This window comes from Sphaeramia orbicularis, chromosome 5, assembly GCF_902148855.1.
Source record: "Sphaeramia orbicularis chromosome 5, fSphaOr1.1, whole genome shotgun sequence".
Classification (NCBI taxonomy): Eukaryota; Metazoa; Chordata; class Actinopteri; order Kurtiformes; family Apogonidae; genus Sphaeramia; species Sphaeramia orbicularis.
This window is the reverse complement of record NC_043961.1, coordinates 35,974,586-36,001,567: the sequence shown is the minus strand read 5'-3', so window position 1 is coordinate 36,001,567 and position 26,982 is coordinate 35,974,586. Positions and strand designations below refer to the sequence as shown.

Here is a 26,982-nt window from a genome sequence, read left to right as displayed (position 1 = left end):
AAATGTCTGTAGCAGCAAAAATATTGGTTGAATTCATATCAAACTGGGTTTATAGATTGCCAGTGACCCAGAATAGATCTGATTATATTTTAGGAAAAGCAGGTCAAAGTCTCAAATTTTCATGAATTTTTAAAATCTTTTTTTTTCCCCATTTACTTATAATGGCAGAAATTTCACATCTATAAAAACGTCAATTTTGTTTCAATTTACTTCAAACTTGGCACATATGTAGAGGCAATTGATATGCTGACATCAACACATGCATAGACATAATGACATCAGCTGGATCGATGCCAAAATAAGCTACAACACGTGCGAGGGGCGGGGTTTGTTGTGCCTGGCACCACTTGTTAATACAAATATTTTATTTGCATCTTGCAAGGACTTGAAGGCCTTTTTCCTTATCAATTGATGCATATTACAAATATATAGCATTACCTATTTCAGAGGCAAATCTCATTTTATTGATTTTTATTTGATCAGGATTCAAAATATCTTAGAAGTTCAACATGGAGGTTTGTACATTTTAATTTTTGACAATGCACAACAATAAATGTACATTTTGTAGCTTTACAGGGGCAGAACTAATGGAAGTAAGGAGTCAAGTCATGGGATGTTCATGGAAAAAATGACCCAAGTCCAGCTGAGTTACTACACAGTATAATAAATGAAGTTAATACATGTCAAATAATAGTCAGCCACCAGCACTGCACAAACTTCGACACAAATGTCATATAAGTGCATAATCATGTATGAATCATCCTTACTGAATATGAATACACACTGAGAGAATTTGTTATATGCTACAAACTAAGTTTCATGGATGCCAAGAAGCACTGTTTTGTCGATCTAGTGCTGGAGTTTAGTATGGAACAGTGTTGGATATTAGGAGGAATGAAATACTAAGACTCAAATTCTGCATGAAACAGCCTTTCTACTCCTTCAAGTGTTTCCCCTTTTCCAGATGGAGGGTTTTAAAGCCTTGTCCTTGAAATGTCAAATATAAATGGCAGCACAAAATAGAAGGAAATGAAAAAGGAAATATTAAGAATCAAAGCAACATTTTGAACCTTCATCATTTTTTCTTCATAACTGTAACCTTTATCTTACTAAACATCAAAGCATAGAAATAATGTGTGTGCATATAAATATACTGTTATAATTTACACCCGTTTATGCCCCGTTCCCCTAAAAGCACAGAACTGAATTCAATCCAACTAAATTCCTTGCACAACATTAATACTGAAACACGCTGCAGTCATCTCACTACTGTGCAGATCATATTTACTGAACAATGAATGATAACTTAACAGCTACAAAAATCAAAGCACACAGAGATCAATATCTCCCTATAGGTCAAACACCACTGGATTGCATTTATCATATTTCTTAATGGTAAATATTGACATGAACGTGATTTGTCTGGTCATTTTTAACCCTCAGTAGATATACTTGAGAAGTGCATATAATTAGATTTTTTTAAAACTCATTTTCCGAAATGATATTATTTTTAAAAGCACAGTGAAAAGAGGCAAAATAATCACCCTCGCTTATGTGCAAAGACATAATTTGGTTGAATGTCTGTCACTGTTTGGATTAGATGGTATACAGCACTAGTTTTAGCAATCAAGAGACCATAAAAGCTTACAGGCTTTGGACGGCGAAACAACATAATGTTTGTTTGGATGCAACAAACCGAATTTAAATTAACCCCCAGAAACCTCATCTGAGAAACAATAATAGGGATTCTATAAAACTTAATGAGGCTGGTGCAGCAGCTGTGATACTGTCGCAGCAGCTCACAACAGCCGAAGCCTGGAGTCTCTCACAGTACTCTGTTTTATCAGTGGTTTACCTTTGCTCAGACTTACTGTTTGCATCTTAATCCAGAATTGTATTCAGTGTCTTTAAGCTCAGAGTAGATTTCTTACTTGAACCTAATTCAAGACTTCCTCTCTTCCTTATCTGATCTGAATCTTTGGTAACATTTTACTTGAAGGTCTAGTTCATAATGCATTTAGCGCATATTCATAAGACATTATAATGCATTTATAATGCATTATAAAAGTCATTACAACAGTTTATGATCATGTACAACAACTTATACCAAGGTTAATAAAGTATTATAAGTGTAGACATAATGTATTATAAATTCAGCGTTCATAATGTTTTATACATCCATACCAAAGCAGGGTGAAGGAATTTATTTTTTTTAGGTGGGGAACTTTTGTTAGGTTTTGTCACTGGTCCCTATACCCATCTATTTTAGGGATTTCATATTTATTTAAAAAAAAAAAAAAGTATGTGATTGAATTAACAAAGGTTTAGAGCTGCCACATTATTTCTTATTTATGTATAAAGCAACATGTAACACTTCTATTTACTGACTGTTCTTTTAATGTTTTGTTTTTGCAAAATAAAGAGTTATTAAGAACACTTTGATGTATAATTTTTGACTTACACTTTACTTAGAGCAGCAGATACTGTTCATAAGTCATCATACTTGTGTTATAATATCATCAGTCATCCTGTCACTTATTATTGATGTTTCTAAGGCATTACTCAGTTTCAGAAACTACATGTCAGAGCAGTTCTCTGTGTCTTTATAACTGGCTACAGTTCTGATGGTTAGAATGTGTTCTGTAACCCAGGACTGGAGATTCTTCCTACAAACACTATTGTCACTTTGGTATGGATGTATAAAACATTATGAAAGCTGAATTTATAATACATTATGCCTACACTTATAATACTTTATTAACCTTGGTATACGTTTTTTTAGATGATCATAAATTGTTGTAATGACTTTTACAATGCATTATAAATGCATTATAATGTCTTATGAATGTGTGCTTAATGCATTTTATAAACTAGACCTTCAAGTAAAGTGTTACCGAATCTTCCAAGTCCAAGTCCAAGTGGGCAGTGGTCAAGACCCTTGGCCTCACAGGAGTTCACAAACATACGGTCCAAGGCAAGGGCCAAGATCAGCCAATCATACGGGTGATGTATCTGTTGCCTAGCAACACATTAGTGAATATTTCATCAGTGACATCAGAGATTTGCATTGAAACGGTCTTGTGTCTTATTCTTTTGTGTCATCCATGTCATACTCAAATTAAAATCCTCTGAAATGCAAAAAATTTGGTGAAAAAAACCCCCCAAGCCTTCTTTCTCCTCTGTTGTGGCAGCATTCGAGGGCCATGTGTTGAGAGTGCAGGTGGCGGCAGATGCAGATTCTCTGAAAGCCATTAAGTCTTAATATCACTCGTGACTTGTGGATCACATTCTGTCTGCCTCAATTACGTTGACTAGGGGTAACAATCCATATAAATGGTTTTGGGAACACAGTTGAAGCCCAAAGCAAGGACACATAGTCTTTGTTTCCATGGCGATTCAGGTTGATAAAACAAAGAGGCATTCTGTAAAATCTGTTGCATTGTTTAGGACGTATAAATATGATGCATGAGAATACATATTTTTGCTTCTGTCTCTGAATGAAATGCATAAAGAATAGTTGCAGAGTTCTTCTCAAGAAGAACCTCTTACAAATACATGAGATCCGACAGAAACCAGTTAACTGGAACATTTCATTTATAGCCCCAGCATCGAGCCCTTCCTGAGTCTGGTGAGCTTTTCCATCCAGTGATTCATATTTCTGTAGTTTTGGCCGCTACAAGCCAATCAAACTCAGTCATCCAGCACCCAAAGCGCCCACACGCTGCTCTGCTCTGACATTGTTAGAAACAGCAGATTGATGTGGAATGTTAATACAGGTATACGAGCAGGAAAAATGCCCTGCGCTGTAAATTATACTATAACCAGAGGACAAAGGCTATCGATGTTCTCATACTACAAACCACTAGTCTACCGGACACAACAAATGGTATTTTCTTTTGGTTTTAGGGAGAAGTTCAAGTGATACATATCAATAATCTGATACTGAAGAGTATCCTTGTATGGCAGACCTTTTTGTTTTTTCCTTTTTTTCAGCAGATGTGAACGTCTACTTGATGACAAATAGGAAATTGAATTTTCTGCAGATGTTACTTTTGGACATCAGCCAAATAATTTCATTCATTTATCTTTGTGACATGTTTTTGTTTTTCCATTAATCAATTGGACTCAGTCTATTTTACCAAGTATTTGAGTCAAAACCTTTATTCAGTGGGATTAAAAAAGTGTTGGATTCAATGCTAACTAGACTTTAGAAAAAATGTCACATCATCTGTAAAGTGTTCAATTCAATGGTGATACTATAACATGCCACATATGTTCAGTCTTCATTCCCTAGTCACAGGGATTTCCGCATTTTAAGAAAAGTCAATATTCTTTGACACATGTACATTAATTTTATGGATGGCAAAGCAAAAGCTCACAAGTAATGCTGTATCCAAAAGAAAATATTAAACAAGACAAAACAAAAAAGCAGACTTTACATGAATTCGCAGCCTGGTTGTCTGTTTTGTTATGGTTTTGAGGTAAAATACTGTCTCTTACATGTAAAAATGAAAACAAAATAGAAGATTGAAACAAATTTGTTAGGCTCTCCAAGGACTAAGGAGTAAGAGTTTTCAATGAATAAACAAATATGTAAATCTGGCACAATTACCATGTTAATGCCTCATTTAATAATGTATAAGCTGTTTCATTACTGTGCAAATAAAAGCACTTCAGGCACCACAGAGGTAGTCACAAACTGAGGCTCTGAAGATGTTTTCCAAGAACTTAGTTTATTAAATTACAGCTTGGAGAAGTCAGAACCAGCAGGTTACTTGAATATTTATTTATTTATTTATTTATTTATTTATTTATTTATTTTCTGTATGTTTTCTGTGGAGCATAAGACACAAAACACTTATGTTTCTGTTGCAGGTCTAGCACTGCAGCTCTTGATAGATCAGTTTTTAATTCACCATCATTATTTCCATTATTGTACATTTGTTGCACAAGCTCTGTCTTCAGTCAAGGAAAACAAGTGATTCTTACTTGGTCGAACTTTCACCTCGTACACTGCGAGTGATGACATGTTACATATTCATCTTCTGCACTTCCGTAACCTTTTGCAAACTGTGTCACTGATGTTCTAATAAATCATGACAGAGGTCAAAGAAATGTCACGGCACATTTATAGACAACACATCACTAATCTGGCGTCTCTACACTTCTCTACAGGCTTGACACTTCTCTGATATTTGGACCATGACAGTTATTTAAAGACACAGATCCAGGGGAAGATTGACTTGAGAAACATCCAAACCTGAAATAAATGCATCTATTTGTTTTTTGTTTTTTCTTTTGAGGATAATGCATTTCTTTAGCTGCTACATTGCTGCATATGTAAGCTGCCCTGGCAGGAGCAGTTTTGGCATCGCTTTCCCCCCTATATGCTCCCTCATCGACTCCTTCATTCATGCCTGGTTGTGAGAAGAGTGAGGGAGGCAGGGACGAAGGCCAGTATTTGTTTTACTTTGCTGCTGTGTTTCTACCCTCCCTTTTTTTTTTTTTTTTTTTTTTTTTTTTTTAGAAATGCACCCTGGGTTCTTTTTGTGAATCACCCAGCAACAGACACATCACTATGTCTCTGTCTTTTCACTGTGAGCGGAAACGTCGCGCCGAGGCTCTTCTGGAGAGGCCTAGCAGTATCCTACCTGACTGACTTACCAATGAAGAGCCAGACACTTTCTATGGGCCCGCAGTGCTACACATAACTGATCCTGACAACAATCCCTCCCTCTCCGCAACGCCCCAAAAGAAGAGGGGCTTTTTTGGATTAAGAGACATGGAAAAGCTACACTGCAGACTGTTTGTCAGTCTTTCTTTCTGTTTACCTCACAGTCTTTATCTCCATTTCACATGCACAAACACACACATTTCCATAAGCTCTCGAGTCCAAAGAAAACATTTCAACAATTTTTCTAAAAATGTGTGGTATTTTTTTTTTTTTTTTAATCAAGCAACTCATGGCAGTTGCAAATAAATAACTGATGGAAATTTCTGTTAAAAATGAGTGGCAACATAAACATGGTAACTGCATATGAATGTGATGTTATGCAATTATGTTAATGAGCAACCAGATGAGTTTGAGAGAGGTTTTGTCTGTTTTGTCCTGGTACTAAACAGCCTCCAAAGACAAAATAACACCTAAAAATCTAAATATATAAGGTGTTTTTTGCAAAAATTGATTTCACTGTTAGTATTTTAGTTTTAGTTTTGGTTTTATTTTATTCAATTCTTTTGTTTTTGCACAAACCAGTAATGCTTGGAAAGGATACAGTTAACAAACGCATATATACAGGTATGATAATCCACATCCAATCCTTCTTTTTCTTTCTTTTACATCTTAATCTTATTCTAGGAAATGTTATTGTACTTTTTGAATGTAAGCCCCTTTTTTATGCACTTGGCTGTAACTGTTTAATCTGAGCAAACTTTCCTATATGTCATGTTTAACAGTTTTCTTCCAGTATGTTAGTACTTAGTGGTAACTTGTGTGATGTTTTATTATGTTGGTCATTTGTCCAGGACAGCAGATGGAAATTAGCTTCTCTGCTAAATCTGGTGTAGTGATGTGACATTCTCGAACGAATCGAATCTTTTGAACGGCTCTTTTTTTTTTTTTTTTTAAGGAGGGAGTGTCTGATTGCCTGTCAATTTAGCGCCACTGAAACCCTCTTTGTTTTCAATTGTTTTCTTTTTGCTAAGATTATTTCTTTTTGTTCAGTTGTAGCAACATCCGGTGCATACACCTGCAGGCCAAAGTATGCACTTTTTTTTTTATATTTCTCATTACGACATTCCTTTTCTTATTACCACATTTTATTCCTACTTTGAAGAACAACCGTTTGAAGATATTTGTGCATTGTGCAGCTTTCTAGTATTTACATATATTTTTGTTCATGTTGCCGGAGTTACATACAATGTAACTCCAGCATTTGCCTAATGTCCCCCCTCATGTCATGTATTTAGCTCACACATTTTAACTAACTATTCTTTTTTACGGTAAGATAATATTTACTGCCGTGCCAATTAAACATCTTTAAAATGTAATGTCAATCATCACATGTAGCCTATTTAGTCATTAAAACATTGGTGTTTCAAAATAATGCAAAAAACATAAAAGAGCCAGTCTTTTGAACGGCTCTTACCAGTGAACGGCTCCCTTCAAAGAGCCAAAAGTCCCATTACTAATCTGGTGCATGCATCTTGTTCTTTGCAACTAATGCCAATACATACTATCCTGTAACTAAATAAATAAATACAAATACAAATACATGTGACTGGCTGAGTTTATTTAATTCATACGAACATATAATTATCTTACAATGTAAATGTCTTGGGGTATTGTTATTCTTTATGCTGGTGATCGTTGCAATTCCAGCAAAACATTTAAAGGTGACATTTTTACACAAGTCCCTGCTTTTATAAAAATGCATCTGTCCTCATTATCACTGTCATCATCGTCATCATCTGCATTATCTGTTTGTCTTTCTCACATGAGTGGTAATCTGTTATGGAGTTTCAGAGCATCACTTTTGTCCCCTGTGTGTGAGAAGTGAAACTGACAAGGAGCCAGCTGTCTGCCTGTGTGTTTGCCTGTACTCCACTCTCTATTACTACCACCTCCTTCTGTAATTACAAGGTCCACTGCACACAGGCTCACCATCAGGTAGGGCCAGGGCTACGAGCACAGCACTACCAGCTCCCGTCACTGTGGCATTCTGAATTCCCTCCGTTAGAGAGCTGCAGGCCAACGGGGGGCTTTTGCACATCTGAGGTGCCACAGCCTGCGGGCCAATCAGCCAGTTGGGATTAGAAATGCTACATTTTGTTTAGTATCATTAGGAGGTTAGCTCACCCCTCATTGGTTCACCATCTGGGCATTCTTTCCTTTCCTCTCAGTGGTGTGGCTTTTCAGTCGCACTGTATCATCACTGCACAGCCTACAGCGTAGAGAATGGAGACAAAAAGAGCAAAAGATGAAGGGGAAAGATTTGGGCAGATGAGCACTGGGGGGTGTGACAAAGCAAGAGAACTGTAAACTGAAGATGTGAATGAAAGAAAAGGAAAACAAGGAATTATAGAGATGAAAGGAGTGAAAGAACACGCCATTTATAAGATTAGAAAGGTTTTAAATGTGACATTTTACAGTAATTGTAACAAAACACAGCTGATGAAAAAAAATAGTAAAAGAAAACTCCAAAATAGTTGACACCTTGCAGCACCATGACAGCAATAAACATCTATAATTCATCTGTCATTTCCAAAGGCAAACATGTTTTTTCTCTATCATTAACATTGGTTTAATCCGTACTCCTTTGCTCTACTCAAACTTTAACTGTTAAACTCTGTGAGAGTCTAATCTCCCTGCGAGACCCTAATAATTTATCTCGATGTGGAAGTTAAAGTCTGCTCATTTGGGATGTTCCACAAGGGTATTTCATTTTGGAAGACAGCGGGCTAAGAAGATTATAAGCACAGTTTTCAATTTATCTCACACACCCTGACTCCCTTTATTGGCTGGGACCCTCTTATCATGTTTTGCCAGGAGCTAAAGCAGCCAGTGGCATCTCCCTCTGTTCTGCGACTTTGGAGTGACTGTATGTGATGCAGTGTTACATTCCTTATTTTTAGGTGTGGCCTTTTTTTTTTTTTTTTTTTTTTACACAAGTTGTTCTGATCAGTCACAGGTAGAGAAAATATGAATAACAAAGTGATTAAAGTGTTACATAAAGTAAACTTGATGCCATCTAAGTCAGCATTACTTACTGGTTTAAAGCAAATAAGATAATAATAACTTGGAGCAAATCAAGGAGGCAAAGCGTTGAATAAGTCATAGAGGTCCATAATAAGCATCCACTGGCCACTGACAGAGCCAGAAAATGAGAGAGAGAGAGAGAGAGAGAGAGAGAGAGAGAGAGAGAGAGAGAGAGAGAGAGAGAGAGAGAGAGAGAGAAGTTGCTGATGTGAAAAAAGCTGCAGGAGTAAGGATATAAAACCTTGAGACAAGAGGATGCTCCTCTCTCAAACCCGCTGCCATCTCAGTGGTGGAAATGCTGGAGTTGGGGAGGGTCGACTTTGAGGTGACATTGACGCTATGTAGATGAGAGTGAGGATCCTGCGCTCAATGTTACGTCCCTGCTCGCTTCAACTCAGACGGCGGCAGCTCCTTTCCCCGTCTTCTCTCCCCTCCTCTCTTTCAGCACCACTCCTTTAAGGACAGCACCTCGCTCTCAAACACGCATTTGTCCTCCATCCTCACCCCCCAGGATCATAATTACTGGCTGGCGTCGGATGCAAAGTTTTCGTCTTGGTTTTATTCTGTAGAAGTGCAAGGAAATAACTTTTCAAAACAAAAATTTCCATCGTTTTTCCCATCGGGGAAATAATCAGGCAAACAAAAGGATTGTATTGTAAGTATCTTGCAGTGAAGTATATATTTTAGATGAACAGTAAATCATTTGTGTTTGTCTCTGTGCTTTTGAAACCAACAAGGAGCGGGGAGGAATTTTGCAGATGCGCCTTTTTTGGCGGTGCGCGCGGATGTGCAGCTGCGCTTGACTTAAGGGCGACACAAGACACTTATTTGAATAATTTCATCACTGTTTTCTATCAATAATATAACCACAAATAGGTGAAAAGGTACACATGTGCTGTGCGTAAAAAGGTACAAGAATTTTCTTTTAAAAATTCCTCATTACGTTTTTATCATGTGTCTTATCTCTAAAGCCTAGTGATAAAATAAACTTGCAATATTAAATATAGATTAGCGATAGATTTTGTACAATAGATGTATGAAAATATTTTCTCCACCGCTGAATGGGACCGTCTTCTGTGGCAGTTGCGCACACGATGAAATGGGAAGCGCACAGAGCGCGTTCCACCTTATGACCTGATGGTCATTTTGATTTTAAAGAGCTGAAAAGAAGAAGTATGATAAAATGGTATTAGGTAAAACAACCTGGAAATTACATGTATTGTTACACATAAAAAAGTAAATTAATATTTTCAAGAATATTTAAAAGATATTTGATGAGAGTGTGTATTGTGGCTGTAAACTGTGAGCTATTGGCCTCTCTAGGTGATTAATTAACCATCATTGTCGCGTCTGACTCCTAAATGTGTTTAATTGCTCCTCTCTCGTACCAGAGCAGTGGGAAGTGGGCCATTGAATTTAGAGCATAATGAATCAAGGACAAGAGCAGGCTCTAAATTTCTGCTAACATGCATTCACTCCAGGCAATTAAAAGTGACTCTTATTGCGTGAAAAGTCTTTATTTGATCCCATGGGCTTCACGGATTGTGGGGCAGATTATTTTCCTCCTCGCCCTGAATGAAATGTCTTCCAATTAAATGTATGTATGTATATTAATAGTACCAAATAATACAGGAAAAAAGTTTAATATTAATAAAACAGTAAGACTAACAACCTAATTTATTTGCACATCAATAAGCAACATTTTACCCCCTTCAAATAAGCTGATAATCTGATTTAGAGGTCTGACAAGATAAATACAATTAAAGTGAAGTTCGATGGTTAAATTATATGTTCATATGCGTTATTAGGCAGAAATAGCCAAATGTTCCAGTCATTTAATTATTATGAGAGAGCACATTGGATAAAAAGATCTCGGATTTGGATTTAAATGTAAAATAGTAAAAATAATCACATCTAAATAAAGGGTTTTCTGTCAAAAACGTAGTATTTTGGGTGAAGTTTTAACTCTTTATTTCTGTTTTTGTTTCCAGGATCCTCGACCACTGCTGAGCTGCCTCTTCCTTTGCTCCTTAGTCGTTTGATCACCCAGATTCTGCGGCTCTCCTCTCATCACCAGTCCTAGGATCTACGTGTACGGGACGGAGAAACTGCTGTCTGCCTGGACCGGTGCTGAAACCCCCCTCCCCTCTCCACTGGTCAGGGCTACTCGACACGCACACTGACCATGGCCACCAACGGGACCAAAGCTGCGGATGGGCACGTCTTGACAGAGACGGTGAATGACGCGCCCACCACCACGCCTAACGACAAACCCAAAACCTTGGTGGTGAAAGTGCAGAAGACGAAAAAGGAGATACCTGAGAGAGAAACATGGGCTGGGAAATTTGATTTTCTTCTCTCTTGTGTTGGATACGCAATCGGACTCGGAAATGTCTGGAGATTTCCTTATTTATGTGGAAAAAACGGAGGAGGTAATCAGGATTTCTTGGCATTTTTACTTTTATCCATACACCAAAAGGAGTGCAAAGATCCCGACATTGAATCATGCGAGATTTCTCACGGAGGGTTGCATTTTAAAAATCCAATGTGCATTTCCTCCCGTCGTAGACGTGCGTAATTGCGCACAAGATGCGCGGTGGTCTGGCGCACAAAACGAACCCAAATACTCCTTTTTAGAAAATGTCTGATCCGGATTCTAGTGAATGTTAAAGTTTAAGGTTCAGCTGCACTTACACACCTTTACCTCTCACCTCTCATTTAGGGGCCTTCTTGATTCCCTACTTTTTGACCCTCATATTTGCTGGCATGCCCTTGTTCTTTCTGGAGACGGCTCTCGGTCAGTACACTTCTATTGGTGGGCTTGGAGTGTGGAAACTGGCCCCAATGTTCAAAGGTAACGCATATTTTTACGTTATCCGTTAGGCTCCACACATCATTACGTCGGTCAGTCACAGTAGCCTGTGTTTCTGTATCAAGGCCAGGCCAAATAACATCCATTTCCTGCACAGGTATACTATTTCTTTTCTATATATTAACATCATGCCTGTCCCGTTGTTTCAGGTGTGGGCCTGGCTGCTGCTGTTCTCTCCTTCTGGCTCAATATCTATTACATTGTAATCATTTCCTGGGCTCTTTATTATCTGTACAACTCCTTCACTACTGTGAGTACTTGAAATCCATTGTGAATGCTGTTCCCTAAACAAACACCTAACCCAACTCTATGTTCACTTAATGTGTGAAAATAAATGAAAGTAAATCAGTTTGAACAGTTGAGTATTCTCACTGACAAAAATCTATTCACAGAAGTGCCCTTTCAGATCTCAACAAGGTCACCCAGGTTGTATTTTTAGATAGTAACCCTTTTGTCATGTGGCAGGCTCTTTTTCCCAGCACCTCTTACATAAGGGTGCACAGGTCTTAACAGAGTATGACATTTATTACTTCCTTTCCCACATAATTAGTGCCTTACACGAGGTATTGATAAATGCATTTGGCGATGAGGCATTCACTCCAGTGAGAAAAGCATGAAATCCCAATGTCCCGAATGAGTATCATGGACTTGGCTGCTCGACAGTCAAAGAGAATGGGTCCCGGCGGTGGGAGAGTGGCCCAAGTAAAAAGAGCTGTCTGTGTGATTTTCCTTTTTTTTTTTCCTTTAATTTTTAGGAGCTGCCATGGCAGACTTGTGGCAATGCTTGGAACACAGACCGTTGCTACACCAACTACAGCATCCCAGACACCTCTAACCTCACTAGCGCTGTGGTGGAGTTCTGGGAGTAAGCATCAGATCCAAATGACAATGAAGCATTATTACCAGATTTTAGCATCACAAGGACATGGTGCAGATTAAAGGAAAAAATCTAATATTTGATGAGGGAGAAAAAAAATAAAAAATCTGTTCGTCCATGCGTGCCTGTGTGTGCATGCAAGCTTGACTTCCCTTGACTGTGGCGCCTAAAAAAACCTTTAGGGGTGAGAAAAGAAAGGCAAAGAGAGGGTCTTTGTAAATAACCAGACACATGAATGAATATTTGTGCATGCATCCATGCATAATTCATATATGAGATCACGGATTTGTGTGATGTAGTAAGACCACTTTACTCCTTCCCTGCAGACGTAACATGCACCAGCTGACCGATGGTCTGGAGAAGCCCGGGGAGGTCAGGATCCCACTGGCTATTACGCTCGCTATTGCATGGGTGCTTGTCTATTTCTGTATCTGGAAGGGAGTCAGCTGGACTGGAAAAGTAAGTACAGTAGAAGAGAACAAAGACAGACACAAAAAAAACAGAAACGTAAAAATACTATGAGATGACTTTGCATCATGTCCCCTATATACAACCAGGACTGGGATTCTTTGCTCAGAGCTGTTGAATTCCCACAACTGTGAACTACAGATCAATTGATGGATTTATTTCAGAATTTTCTTGATTTGTCCCATCTTAATTGATTACAGTTACTTACTAATAAGAGTTCAGGTAAAATTTCAAGGTGCAGTCATTTGTGGCTTAGAACATCTACTGTTATGTAACATTTGGAAATCATCAAAAGTCAGTGTTTAGCAAAATTTTTGAGTTATACATAAAGTAGACCATCTCATGCACCCTTTATTGGATGATCATTTATTTAGCTTTTTATATTTGGTCCCTCCCCTCTATTTTTTGTTTCTTTCATAAGCATTTATTGTCACAAAAGAGGAGTTAGAATAAAGTGATGATCTTTCTAACAGGGTTAACTACAGAATCTGTGCTATTTCAAATATGTTTTAAGCAGCTGTTATGGTGAATGATCTGAACTATGATGACTTTGATTGCACAGTGCAAAATTAGTACAGATAAGGAGGGAAACAGTGCTCTGGGAGTGTGATGAACCCACCGTTCTGGGGTCATCTTGCCTCTAGGGAATGGCTGACTAGGTCACTGTGTTGTGCTGTGAGGACACAGTACAGTACTGTAACACTGTCCATGGTGTGGGATGAACTTGGCATTTTTCTCTTCTTGTGCAGATTGGGTTCCTTGCAGGATAAATATGTCAAGTCAAGAAAAAATCGCTAGCATTTTTGCTTGGTCATGTAATATTCCTTTATTTATAGTATCCTTTTTATCCTATAGGTGGTTTACTTCTCGGCCACATACCCTTATTTTATGCTGTTCATCCTGTTTTGTCGTGGCATCTCTCTTCCTGGAGCTTTTGATGGAATCCTCTTTTATATCACTCCAGACTTTGACAAACTTAAGCAGTCTGAGGTATGTTTTTTACTCTTTCATGGTATCAACACAGCAAAGCTCTGTTTTGACAAGCAAAATATAGGTGTCTGCAGAGGATGAGGCCTGATCACTGTCAGATGTTTTTAGTTACCAGCTGGAGGCTTCCACTGACTATCTACAACTGTAATTGTCTCTGTAGTGTTTACTATCCAACTTCATACACATTTTTATATTTAGCAACAACTTCACAAGACACTAATTTACATCTAAGTTTTCCCTTCTAACCTTTTTTTTTTTTTTCAATTCTTTATGTTAGGTGTGGCTGGATGCTGCCACTCAGATCTTCTTTTCCTATGGACTAGGGTTAGGTTCTCTGATTGCTCTGGGAAGCTATAATCCCTTCAACAACAACGTATACAGGTTGGTAATGAAATTTACTACAAAAATAATTATTTGTTTTCAAATGTCTAAAAAATTAATCCCTGTGCCAGCCACTCACCCATCCTTTTTTCTATCTTTTATAAAAAGACTGCAGATGTCAGTTTCTAGGATTATTTTTGGTTTCCTGCCAACATTGTGTCTGTTCCACCTGCTATTTTGGGACTATTTTAGCCTCCAGTTTTATCAGTCATTTCATTATTTGGTTTTACCTTCTGCCAAGATGTTTAGTTAATCTCATTCACTGTCACATATTAGGGTAAACCTATATGAGCAGGGTAAAAGACGTCCAGTTATGTCAAAATAGCTTTTCCTTAAATAAAACAGATGTATCAAAATAAAACATCGATGTCCATTAAATGCATTCAGTGGCTGTGCTTCTGCAGAATGCAAAATGGCTTTGCACCATCCCTTCCCCCAGTCCCTCAACAATGTGTGACGGGCTGATAAGGAATTGATATAGGCGTGACAATGGCTGCCTTGTGCTTTGTCTCTCCCCTACAGAGATTCTGTCATTGTCTGCTGCATCAACTCCTTCACCAGCATGTTTGCTGGCTTTGTCATCTTCTCTATTGTTGGATTCATGGCCAACGTAACAAAGAGACCCATCGCCGATGTGGCAGCCTCAGGTAATTGTAATCAATGTGAAACCTGATAGCAACAATAGGCACAGGCAGGAGACACTTGAAACGCGGCAAAATTAGCCCTTGAAATCACTAAATTTGTGGGGGTTTTGGGGGGTGTCATAATAACTGTATACAGTATATTGGGTTTTCTGACCATTACATACATTTCACATCTGATACCTTGATTTTTTGGGGAACAGAATGGATCAATGATTTTGAAAAACCGTTTAAGCTTTGTATATTCCCCAGTCTGACATCCAGCACTTATACTTTTGTCCTAAGGGAATGAATCTTCTTCTTCACCTTGTCCCATTATGAATTCCAAATCTTAATATTTATAATGTTTATGTTTTTTCAGGACCTGGTTTGGCCTTTTTGGCTTATCCTGAGGCCGTCACCCAGCTGCCCATCTCTCCTCTCTGGGCCATCCTGTTTTTCTCCATGCTGTTGATGTTGGGGATTGACAGCCAGGTAAAAAAAAAAAAAATCAAATCACATCAGTTTGGTCTTATGGGCAAAGAGCGGATATAATAAATGTTTATGTTTCAGCTTCTTTCAGAAAAGCAGTAGTGAAAGGGATTGTGCACTAACTTTTTAAATAACTTATTCCTTGTAGGAAAACTTAATGAAGTGTGACTGTTGTGTTGTTACTATATTTTATTCCACACTGTTACTTTTTGATTCAAAGTCTAAATCTGCTATGGGCCTAATGTTTTTATTGTGTGTTACATAACACTTATATGACCTGACTCTGCTTTCTTTCCAGTTCTGTACTGTGGAAGGCTTCATCACTGCACTGGTTGATGAATTCCCTCAGGTTCTCAGAAAACGCAGAGAAATCTTCATTGCAGTTGTCTGCCTTGTTTCTTACATCATTGGACTGTCCAACATCACACAGGTAAACACTTACTGAATAATCCCACCAAGATCATTCAAGAACATCTTCAGTGTAGATATGAACACTTTCCACAGGAAGCCAGAGCTGAACTAAAAACCAGTGGTTGTTTTACATAGGTTATTAACTTGCCAAAGTGATCACATAAATCCAAATAGTGTCGGAGTGGAAGTATGCTGAATGAATGAATGATTTATTAATTTTGAAAATGGGACAGTTTGTATTAATGAACATTTACATGTAAATATGAGAGATTATAGTCATACAGCTAAGTCCCATCTCGAGTCCCATTGGCAGGTAAAGAAATAAAAAAAAACATCTTACAAATAACATAATGCCATAACTGAAGTAAGACATACAAAAAGAAAAACAAGCAACAACACAATGCACACAAATAGATAAAAACAGGGACCAAGGCAAGCCACCAAGCAAAAACTGATTAAGGTTTGCACAAGAATTATATTGCAAATATCCCATTGTTGCTATTACACATGTTAAAGTTGTAATACTGCTGATGGCCACTGGGGATAGGTATGAAAAGGCCTCGGTCCCTTAAACTTCTACTGGATATCTTTCTAAAAAAAAAAATCTTACTGGTCTCATCCATTTTATGTGGAGCTTCTCATAAGTGATTTGTTGATACATTTTAAATGTTTCCATCATTAATGAGACCTCAGTACAAATATACGCTTTGACGTCTGCCATATCAGGCTTTGATTGACAGGGCTTCATGACAGCTAAATTTTTCCCTGACAGACAGCTCTACTGTACACTGGGTTAATAGGTTCCACTAACAAGACTGTAAAATGACTTTGTTATGCAATGCTTGATATAGCTCACAGTTTGACCACATCAGTAAGGAATTGTTTTGGATTACCTCACCTCTGATCCCTCCGCCTCCCGTAGTTCTGCCCCTGTTGTCCAAATATGGTCACTTCTGGATCTAACTCTTACAAACTACTCAAAACAGTAATTCAGAAACAAATGAATGACATCATGGTTCCTCTACTAATTATGGTCATTTATCTTTGCGTTACAATTTATGAATGTAAAATCGTGAAAATAACTGTTCCATCTGTCCAACAGTTTGATCAACGACAGTATGTCACAACATCTACTGGCTCAAAACAATTTAGTTTAGAAAATGATTTTACAGTGCTTAGGTGTAGCACCACTGCCAGGTCAGGCCTTGACCCATGACAAGAAAAAACTACTGATTGATTGATACAAGGGTTAAAATGACAGGTCGTTGCATTGAAAGTTGCATCCCAAATAACTAGCGGTGTGTAAGTAGCCAAACAGAGTGAACTAATCTAATGATGATGTTAAATAGTACCAAAGATTATTTGGAAGAGGTCAGCGTGGTTTTCCAAGAATAATGAACTTCTGGGACTTTACAAGAGAAGAGCAGTGTTTATCTTCTATTTGAAACCAACACTAAATGCTGTTTGTTTTAAACCAGTGGTTCCCAACCTTTTTTTTGGCTCGTGACCCCATTTTAAAATCACAAATTTCTGGTGACCCCGGACATTCAAAATGGACACTTTTTTTTTTGCTAAAATTAATTTGTTTTTGATCATGCAATAGTTTGCTATGCTATGTTGCAAATAAATGTTAATTTTAGCTGACATTTAGGCTATATAATGTATGTTATTATGGATGGAGGCAGAAAAGCCAGGTGGAGATTACTGCACAAAGTGAGAATTTTATTTTCCTTGGTCAGGATATGTACAGTCAGTCCAGCTTGGATTTACAAGGCTGATAATTAATACTGAACAAACAAGAACTCAAACTATGAATTATAAAAGAGCTGCAGCATCTGAAACCGGTGACAATGAACATTTGACAGATAAACAGTACCACAGTGCTTCAGTTTCAGCGTCACAGTTTGTCATGTCTTTTATGGACTGTAATTGTCTCTCTCAATTCACCATATATTTTTTTATTGGTAAGTTTTTAATTTTTATCAATTACTAGAAATTTCAGGCGACCCCGTTTGAATTCCAGGCGACCCCACATGGGGTCCCGACCCTAAGGTTGAAAAACACTGTTTTAAATCATATCTGTTTATGACCTTGACTTATTGGTATATTATAACCACAGCAATGTCACAACAGTTATGCACATTTTAACATCATCTGTGGCATTTGTGTCATTTTTCCTGCTGCCATCATTCATCATCTCATACAACCATTACAAACATTCATATTACTGTGATTGGAGCCATAGGCGTTGACTTTTTGTGACCTTTATATATGAGAACGTGTTGGCATATCAGCAGTTAAATGATATATTCTGTGTTCTATATATTAGTGATCCACATAGGAAGTATAATTAACCTCCTAAGACTCAGCTATGGGTTTTCTGTCCACATTTGTGGACAAGAAAACAAGAAAAGACAAGAAAAGAAAACTGTCCACCACAAAGGACATTCCATAAAAAAAAGACTGCATCTGAAAAAAATGTTGCATCATGATGTTTCCAATATAGGTACTTACTTAATAAAAAATAAAAAAAAAAGCTGGTACTTTGCTGACATTTCCTGGGTCTCAGGAGGTTAAATGATCTATCTTGATGTCATGTCTTTTAAAAAAAAAATAGAAATAGAGGAGTACATTGCTATGAAATTATTGGAAAAACCTTCTGAGCTTTAGTTCCACCATCAGGTCAAATGTCATCGTTCCACTAACTGGCAGATTACCAAGAAATTCACATTTGTGTTTTTCATAAACTCTTCAGCTAGTAGGTATTCACTGAACTCCATCTGAATGGAACGGAATGGATTTGCAGTTTCCTTATTAATTCTACTTTTAATCTAGTTCTGATACTAGTTAAAGTTTTGGAAGACATTTAGTCATGTGATGTTGAAATGCATTCAGGTCATCTGTTCTGATCTGATAACATGTCAGTTGAGCTGCATCTTTGGGCATGACGTCATGTTACTTTCTGTACTTTTTTCCAACCTAGTCATTAAAATACTGTAATCTCTCCATTTTACATTTCTGTAAAACATAGATATGTATACCTTCAACATTACTTCAAATCAAAAACATCAACAGTGTATTTAGTGTACATTTACATATTCAGTTTGTGCAAATGTTGTATATGCAACATTTTAGTCCAAATTAAGTAATCAAGTTTATACATATTTAGGGATTTTTAGGGTTAGGTTTAAGGTTTAGTCACTGAGCCTGTTTACATGCACACCAATACTCTGATCATTATCCGATTTCTGGAGTTTTAAGTAACCATGTAAACAAAATAATCTGAAATGTTTTATCAGATAATGGCAGTAATCTGATTATGAGAAATCTGATTAACACATCTGGATGTCTTCTTGCATGTATACACATTAACCTGATATATTTAGTTAGTCAGTGCATATGTAAACACAATCAAAATGATGAGAATGGAAGTTACGTAGTCAAATGAAAAGGAAAGAAAAAAGGAAGTTTAGTCTACCATCACTATGTACGTACGTATGTACTCCACAAGAAATCCGATAATGGACTCAAGCGTCTAAACCAGGGGTGTCAAACGTGCGGCCCGGGGGCCAAAACCAGCCCAGTAAGGCCCGTGGGATGAATTTGCAAAGCGCAAAAATTACACTTAAGATATTCAAAATCAAGGATGTCGAACTCGTTTTAGTTCAGGTTCCACATACAGAACAATGTGATCTCAACTAAAATAATAGCATAATAACCTATGAATAATGACTGCAAATTTTCTTAGTTTAATGTGAAAAATATAATATTATATTACACCTCTAAATAATGACAACTTCAAATTTTTCTTTGTTTTAGTATAAAAACTTACATTAAATTATGAAAATATTAGCATTTACAAACTATCCTGAATGTGAAAAATCTGAAACCTGAAAAGTGAAATTTTAACATTATTCTTCCTGTTATTAAATATTTTGTGCCTCTGTAGATCCAATCCGTAACATGCATGTGCAAATGGTAAGTTGAGGTGTAATATTGTTAAAATTGCACTTATTTTTCTCAAAAAATTTCCATTTTTTTCAGGTTGTTCACATCATTTTTGTTTTGATAGTTTGTAAATGTACAAATTTTCCTAAATTAATTTTGATTCCACTAAAACAAAGACAAAAATTTGGAGTCGTCATTATTTACAGGTTATTATGCTATTGTTTTACTGGTCCGGCCCACTGGAGATCAATTTGGGCTGAATGTGGCCCCTGAACTAAAATGAGTTTGACACCCTTGGTCTAAACCAAGGTTTTTTGGTTATCATATTTCTTAAGTGTGTGTAAATGTGTTAGATCTGATAACTGCAATTATTTGATTACTCCCAGTAATCTGACCTTTATATTCATGTAAACCGGCAGCAGAAAGATACCAGAGATTGGTTTAGTAAAACGTAAGCAAGACAATGATGTGATTGAAAAAGGAATCAGAGTTATTCTAATATTTTAACCAAGCAACAGATATTTCCCAACATTGACCAGAGCATTTTTGTTGCCCAAGTCTTAAAACCTACTGCCAAAAAGTCTGCAAACATCTGAAAAAAAGGACTCAAATGTCTTCTTTGCACCAAACCACAATCTTTTCCTAACCCTAACCAAACCTAAATCTATGGAGTCAGAAAATGCAAACTACAGTCTCTGGTGGTAGCGTAACCTTGTTATCTATCCCACCTCTGCTATCAAGAAAAAGTTAAAGATGTGTTACGAGTTACTAAATCCTCAAAGGCCACGCTCCTGTTTGCTAATAACACCCGATGACACTGCATGTCCCTCTACTTCGGCCACGCTGTATTCCCATCATGCCACAGTCCTGCCAGAACGAGGCAGCTCCCCTAATCCCTGCTCCAGGCCGTAGAAAGTATATCAAGGTTCACAGAGTCAAAGCGCTCATCAGACGAACTGCAGCAGGTTCCTTTGAACTGATCCGTATAATGACCTGATAGGCGCAAGAGATTATCATCAGATTTGAAGCGCTTCATAGATGTTTGATCTGTACTGGCTCTGTCTGAACTACACATCCACAGTAATACAGTCTCCATTTAGCCACCATTTCTGTCATCACCAATGAGACGTCACTAATCTCACCAGCCCCGGTCGCCGGCGCTCTCGCCCCTTGATGTTATTCCACTTGACCAGTTCAGCTCTGTCCTGTACATCCAACTCTGTAATTGCCTTTTTCTTCCTCCCCATTCATCTGTCTTACGATAATTTTCTTCTCCTTTACTTTTTTTAGGGTGGTCTGTACGTGTTCAAACTATTTGACTACTATTCAGCCAGTGGAATGTCGTTGCTCTTCCTCGTCTTCTTTGAGTGCATCTCAATTTCATGGTTCTACGGTGAGAGACACTTATTTCTCAGCAATCTTCAAACTACAAACAAATGTATTTGTCTTTGCAATTAATTTTGTAAGAGCTATGAGATAATTCCAGATATCTAAGAATCACACTGGAAACATGTACAAGATCTGGAATTAATTAACCCTTTAAACCCTTAACCTAAAATGGTCCACATGAACCTTTTTTCTTATTTTGACAAACTAAAAGGCTAGAAAATATACTGTGGGTGAGTCTGTTTGCCCATTTTTCCGACTTTTTTTTCTCCACATCTTTCAAAATCTAGCAATCATTTACACTTTTCTGCATGTTATAATATTGCCAAAGTGGCTTCTTCTCCAGCTTCTCGTATAGGTGTGAGTGAAATTACCATAATGACCCGATAAAACCTAAAAAGCACAACTTTTCAGGTTTCAGAAACCATTGGAATTATTTCCATTTACATAAACGTTGAAAAAGTTACAGCCATCCAAACTGCATATGGCAGGGTGTGTCAGTGATGACACATCAGGTTTTAAAGAGTTAATTTTTTTTTTCTTTATTTTGGTTTCTAGGTGTTAACAAGTTCTATGACAACATTGAGGAAATGATTGGCTACAGGCCCTGTCTGTGGTGGAAGGCCTGCTGGGTTGTTTTCACTCCTCTTATTGTGGCGGTAAGTGGCAACAGGCTGCATTTAACTGATCATTTATCACTAAGAGCAATAAGGAAAAGAGCCAAAAGTCCCTCTACTTTAACCAGCATGTTCATTATGTTCAGTTGGAGATTTACATTTACACCATGGTTTACCTGTATTTAATGAGTTATGTTGAAGTATATCGTTGTGTAGAGTTTATTAAAAAGTGCAAGTACATCATAACATACAATACCTTAATCTGATGACTGAATTACTTCATTTTATTTTATTTGGCTTTATTTTCTTGTGGTGACAGAAAATACATTTTAAAGTCAATCCATATCTGTATCTGTACCTATAGGACCAGACATTCACAGGCCATAAAAGTTTTGAGCCTACATAGCATCATTTTGATTTCACTGGTTATGAAGGTGACAATATAAGTGCTGAAATCTCCTCTTCTTGTACAGGGTGTCTTCTTGTTCAGTGCAGTGCAGATGGTTCCTCTTACCATGGGTGACTATGTGTTCCCAGCGTGGGGACAGGGTGTCGGCTGGTTAATGGCCCTCTCCTCCATGATCCTCATCCCTGGTTACATGGGCTACATGTTCCTCACACTCAAGGGCACATACAAAGAGGTAAGATCAATGTTAGACTCATTATTAATGTTACTTCTGCTGTTGCTTTTCTCTAAGGTCATACAGTTTCCATCACTCTGCATGTCACTTTCCTATAAAGAGGCTAGACATGCTAAATATAATTACAATATATGTACAAGAAGAAAGGTTTCCACACATGCTGGAGTATAAACTTAAGGGTTTTAGAGCAGAGGTTAGTGTGTGACAGATACACAGCTACAAATTTGCTAGATTTTATGCATTAGTGTTCCCCCTCAGAGCTATTCACATATCTATGCAATGGCTCAGATTTATATTTGCAGTCAGGAGCGAAGCAGTAAGAGTTTCAAGTGGATTTTTATTACGTAAGGTATCACAGACTGATCTAGTACAGCAACAGTGTGGTGAATTTTTGATGTTGTTTGAGTATATATATTTTTAAACATATTTATTGTTTTTTCATTCATATAAAACCATCAAACACCATGAACATCTTGAAATGGCAGAGAATATATATATATATATATATATATATATAAAGGCAACATAAAAAAAATACATGAAATGAAAATAAATAAAATAAACCTCAAAAAGATGACACAGTTATAGTGCTGAGAGTACCAAATAAGAGCAACAAATTAAATTACATAATAAATAAAACTTAGGTATAGAGTGGATATTAAACTGTATATGTACATTCCCACAGTAAATGAAATATTATCCCAATTAGTCAGTTATTCACTACCCCATCAGTATCACCATTCTTAGTTAATTCTAGGAACATCTTCCAAATGTTATAGAATTCTGAAGCTCTCTTTCCAACCGTATATGTCAGTTTCTCAAGAGCCAAACCTGGGGTTAAATTAGTTAAGAGAGGGGCAACCAACAGTTTTCCAACATAAAGCACTAGACCCCTTGGCTTGTATTAAACATAAGTCAACCATTTTTCTTTCTTTAGCAGACAAAGAGCAGTTGTCAGGATGAATGCCTAATATACATAATTTCGGACACAAGGGTATCGGACAAGATGTAATCTGGGAAATATATTTTAACCCAGACTTCCAGAATTTTTGAATTGTTTGAGTATTATTTAAAGTAAATTCATCATTCCTAAGAATTTCACAAAAGCAATCAAGGACTGTAAAAGAGTTATTATAAGCATATGTAGCCCCCTGTAGTTTTTTAATCCATATACTAACCTAGGATTTACGTCATCTTCCCTTACATCTACAATACGACACTTACGTCAGTCTTATTTCCTCTTTTCATCAGCAAGACTCCAACAGTGAATACTTGTCTGTCCGAATGATTTTGTTTGGTTTTGACTTTTAACTGTGCTATAGGCCTGTGAGTCCCTGTCTCCGTAATGAGCAAACACATAGGCATGCTGAGTAAAGAGGTGATAAACTGTCTTGAGGAGGAGAATGGCGATAAAAGGATTAGTAAAATAGAGTTTCTAATTAGTTCTTTTGAACCATTTTCGGTGCCTTTTCATTATACCAGCCAGAGCTCTCAGTAAATCGCATGCATTTTCATGCAGCTGAATGCTACATTGCATTTTTATTGATCTGATGATCCCAATCAATGGTACATAATACGCTTTCCGGCATGCCATTAACATTAAGAGCTATTTGATTTGCAGCCATCCACAATGCACTGAATAATAACCTTACTCTATATGGTCCCAAGTGACAGATATAGCTTTATAGCCGCCACTGACAGAATAAATGGGCCATAATTGCAGGCAGTGCTGCAGAAGCTGTCAGAGGCGATGTGCAGGTGTCAGATCCTGCAGTACCAGCTGATGGCTGATTGTCTAATTGTAGCAATCAGCCGACTGATTAGTGCTCTGCACCCAGGCCGACGCTTAGCTCCACAAACACTTCTTACAAAGTGCCTTCTGTGCTGCAGAGCTCAGTCCAATACCATCCATAGTTCAGAACATTTGAAACTTTCGGATGTTTTCATTTGTTTTGCGGACTCAGTACATTTGACTCATTAATTTTTTATCTTGCAGTCATCAATGGTGGCTTTTATTTTCCCTTATCAGCCATATATTAAGCTATATACATCCATAAAACCATAAATCACACAAGACAAAACATATGAATGTCTTTTTTTTTCAAAGACTCTTGCGGAGAAATGTCTCCACTGAGAGCCCGAGGCTGTGCATTCATCACTCTCACAGCTGCAGCTGGTGTGTTTTGTTTTTGCTTCTGCTCAGTTTGACAACAAACTTTGCAGCTGTCCCTGTCAAACCTGGGGTATACTGTATTATCTCTTCATAATTTGCATGTAATGAACCCCATTTGTATATCATTTTCATCATTGACGTTACTGGTTTTTCAACTCTTTCTCAGCGTCTGCGAATGATGATCAAGCCTTTGGTACTGGTGAAGGCTCAGGAAAACGGCCCGGATCAGCAGACAGAAAACCAGAGTCAGAACCCTGCCAATGAGGAAGCCTATATCTAGAAACTTCTGCCTGTCTCTCTGTACCACGGCCAGACTGGCGCTCAACACAGAAGAAACGTAGTCAAGGTTGGGAACGACCACCAGACTTCCATGTCTGCTTTTATTCACCTACCTCCTGGGGACACGTGAGACCAACCTGATTACAGTTATTTTTAGGGGTTTTTCGGTTTGTTTATTTGTAAAATACAGAGTTATACGACTTATGAGGAAAAACAAACTACCCAGCAAAGTTGTTGTGATATTATGAATTTCATTATGCAAAAAAAGTTAGTCTTTATAGGAAAGGAAATGTGACTTAGGAAATTACTGTATATTGAAGATATAATTTAAATTTGGAGGCCCACATTGATTCAATAGTATTGTGCTACTTTGAAGATATTAATTAATCTACTAAACTACAGTTACTGTACAAAGAAATATATTGGTTAATGCATTTTGCTTGTACATGAAATAAATACAATAAAATGAATGCAGTGTAGTAGATATATATATATATATATATAAAAAATACAATTTGATAGATTAAAGCTGAAATTTGAAAATTTATCAATTTATAGCGAAGACAACATGGGAATGTGCAACAGGTAAGGCCAAATCTGCTTGTATGTATAAAATATATTCAGCTAGACTATCACTCCCTTGCAGGATCCTACAGTTCACCTGAAATGTTTACCACCCAATGTCTGGGGCTACCTTTGAAAAGCACAAGTACAGTAAGGAATCTGAGGTGTCCAACGTCTTTTGGCTCTATTGAATCCTATGACAACAGCAAAAATAACTTACATAGAATACATAGCAAGAGACTGTTATAATTGTTGTTTTTTTTTGTTTGTTTTCTACAGAACAATAACTTTGTATGTTATCTGAATCTTTTTTGTAGAATCATTTTTAGGTCGTTTTCTATATGTGAGAGTGAGAAGGACCAAAATCATCAGTGCAGAGTTTTCACCCAATGATTCCATGTACAATTAAAATCAAACATCCCCTTTTGTCTCACTTTAGAACTACAGGGTTGCAGATCGAGTATCCACCCACAAGCACAATTGGATTCTGTAAACTACAGCCTTTAATAAGATATAAAGGTGTAGCTGTTACGGTAATTCCACATTTGCACTGTGTTTTTTGTGTACAACAATATGAAACATGTCTACATTTCTGCCTGAGAGGGATTATTTGTAGGTCAGTCCCTCTTTTAATGACTGGTTAAGTGGAAATATAGTAGCTGCAATAAGCCAATAGTAGCCAAGTCACATCTAAATACGACAAAAGTGTAGGCTGCAGTGGCTGCTGCAATGGAGACTACCTGATGCATTTCTATAGCTACCACTATACTGTCTGGAAGCATCTAAGCCTACTTGTATTTCTGTTTAGTAACCCATGGCTCAGGAACAAAGGTGGAAGTGACCAAATTCTCTCAGATATTATTACCATTACACGCTGAAACAATTATTGCTGTATTTTAAAAAAAAAAGAAATCTATGGTCAAATTCACATCATTATTTTCAATATTCTCTTGGAGCAATGCATCACAAACACAAAATCAATATAAAGGCAATGAAAAACTTAGTATACATATTACGGCACACTCAAAAGCTTATCCAAATTGTAGCCTCTTTTGTGTGCTCTTTTGCTAGCATCATTTCTTTCAGTGTAAATGAACTGTGACGACCTTCTCTCTGTCATTTCAGCTGAAGCCACAGTGTGCTTCTATCCTGTGGCAAGTGCAGATTTCTGCTATCAGACTTAGAAAGAAAAACTTTGGCCCAGTCAGAGAATAAAGGCGGCTAATGTACTGTTAATATGAAAGAATATAGCCAGATGCTATACAGGCCCACACCACTGAAACTAATCCTTTTCATTCAGTAAAGGAAAACCTATTATTACATATCAACACTGTTTGGCAATACAGGATAAAAATGTAGACGCTGACTATGTGACAGACCACAGATATAATTGTATTACTACAAAGGAGGATCAAGAAAATTAGCTTCTGTGGCAGCTACATGCGACAGGAATCAGGTTGAATCAGTCCCATTTGTTTTCTTTAACTTATGTTTTGTTTGTTTTT

General features: G+C 37.3%; 1 protein-coding gene across 1 annotated transcript; it reads left to right on the top strand.

Moving 5' to 3' along the window:
- Positions 1 to 9,010: 9,010 nt before the first annotated feature.
- Positions 9,011 to 26,695, top strand: slc6a1b (solute carrier family 6 member 1b). Its single transcript, XM_030134054.1, has 15 exons — positions 9,011 to 9,413; positions 10,750 to 11,190; positions 11,481 to 11,612; positions 11,780 to 11,880; positions 12,386 to 12,495; positions 12,834 to 12,966; positions 13,831 to 13,965; positions 14,243 to 14,346; positions 14,869 to 14,993; positions 15,349 to 15,461; positions 15,757 to 15,888; positions 21,108 to 21,210; positions 21,762 to 21,862; positions 22,294 to 22,461; positions 24,801 to 26,695. The coding sequence occupies exons 2-15, from the start codon at positions 10,944 to 10,946 to the stop codon at positions 24,912 to 24,914; spliced, it is 1,818 nt and encodes a 605-aa protein (XP_029989914.1). The 5' UTR covers positions 9,011 to 9,413; positions 10,750 to 10,943; the 3' UTR covers positions 24,915 to 26,695.
- The last annotated feature ends 287 nt before the right edge of the window (positions 26,696 to 26,982 follow it).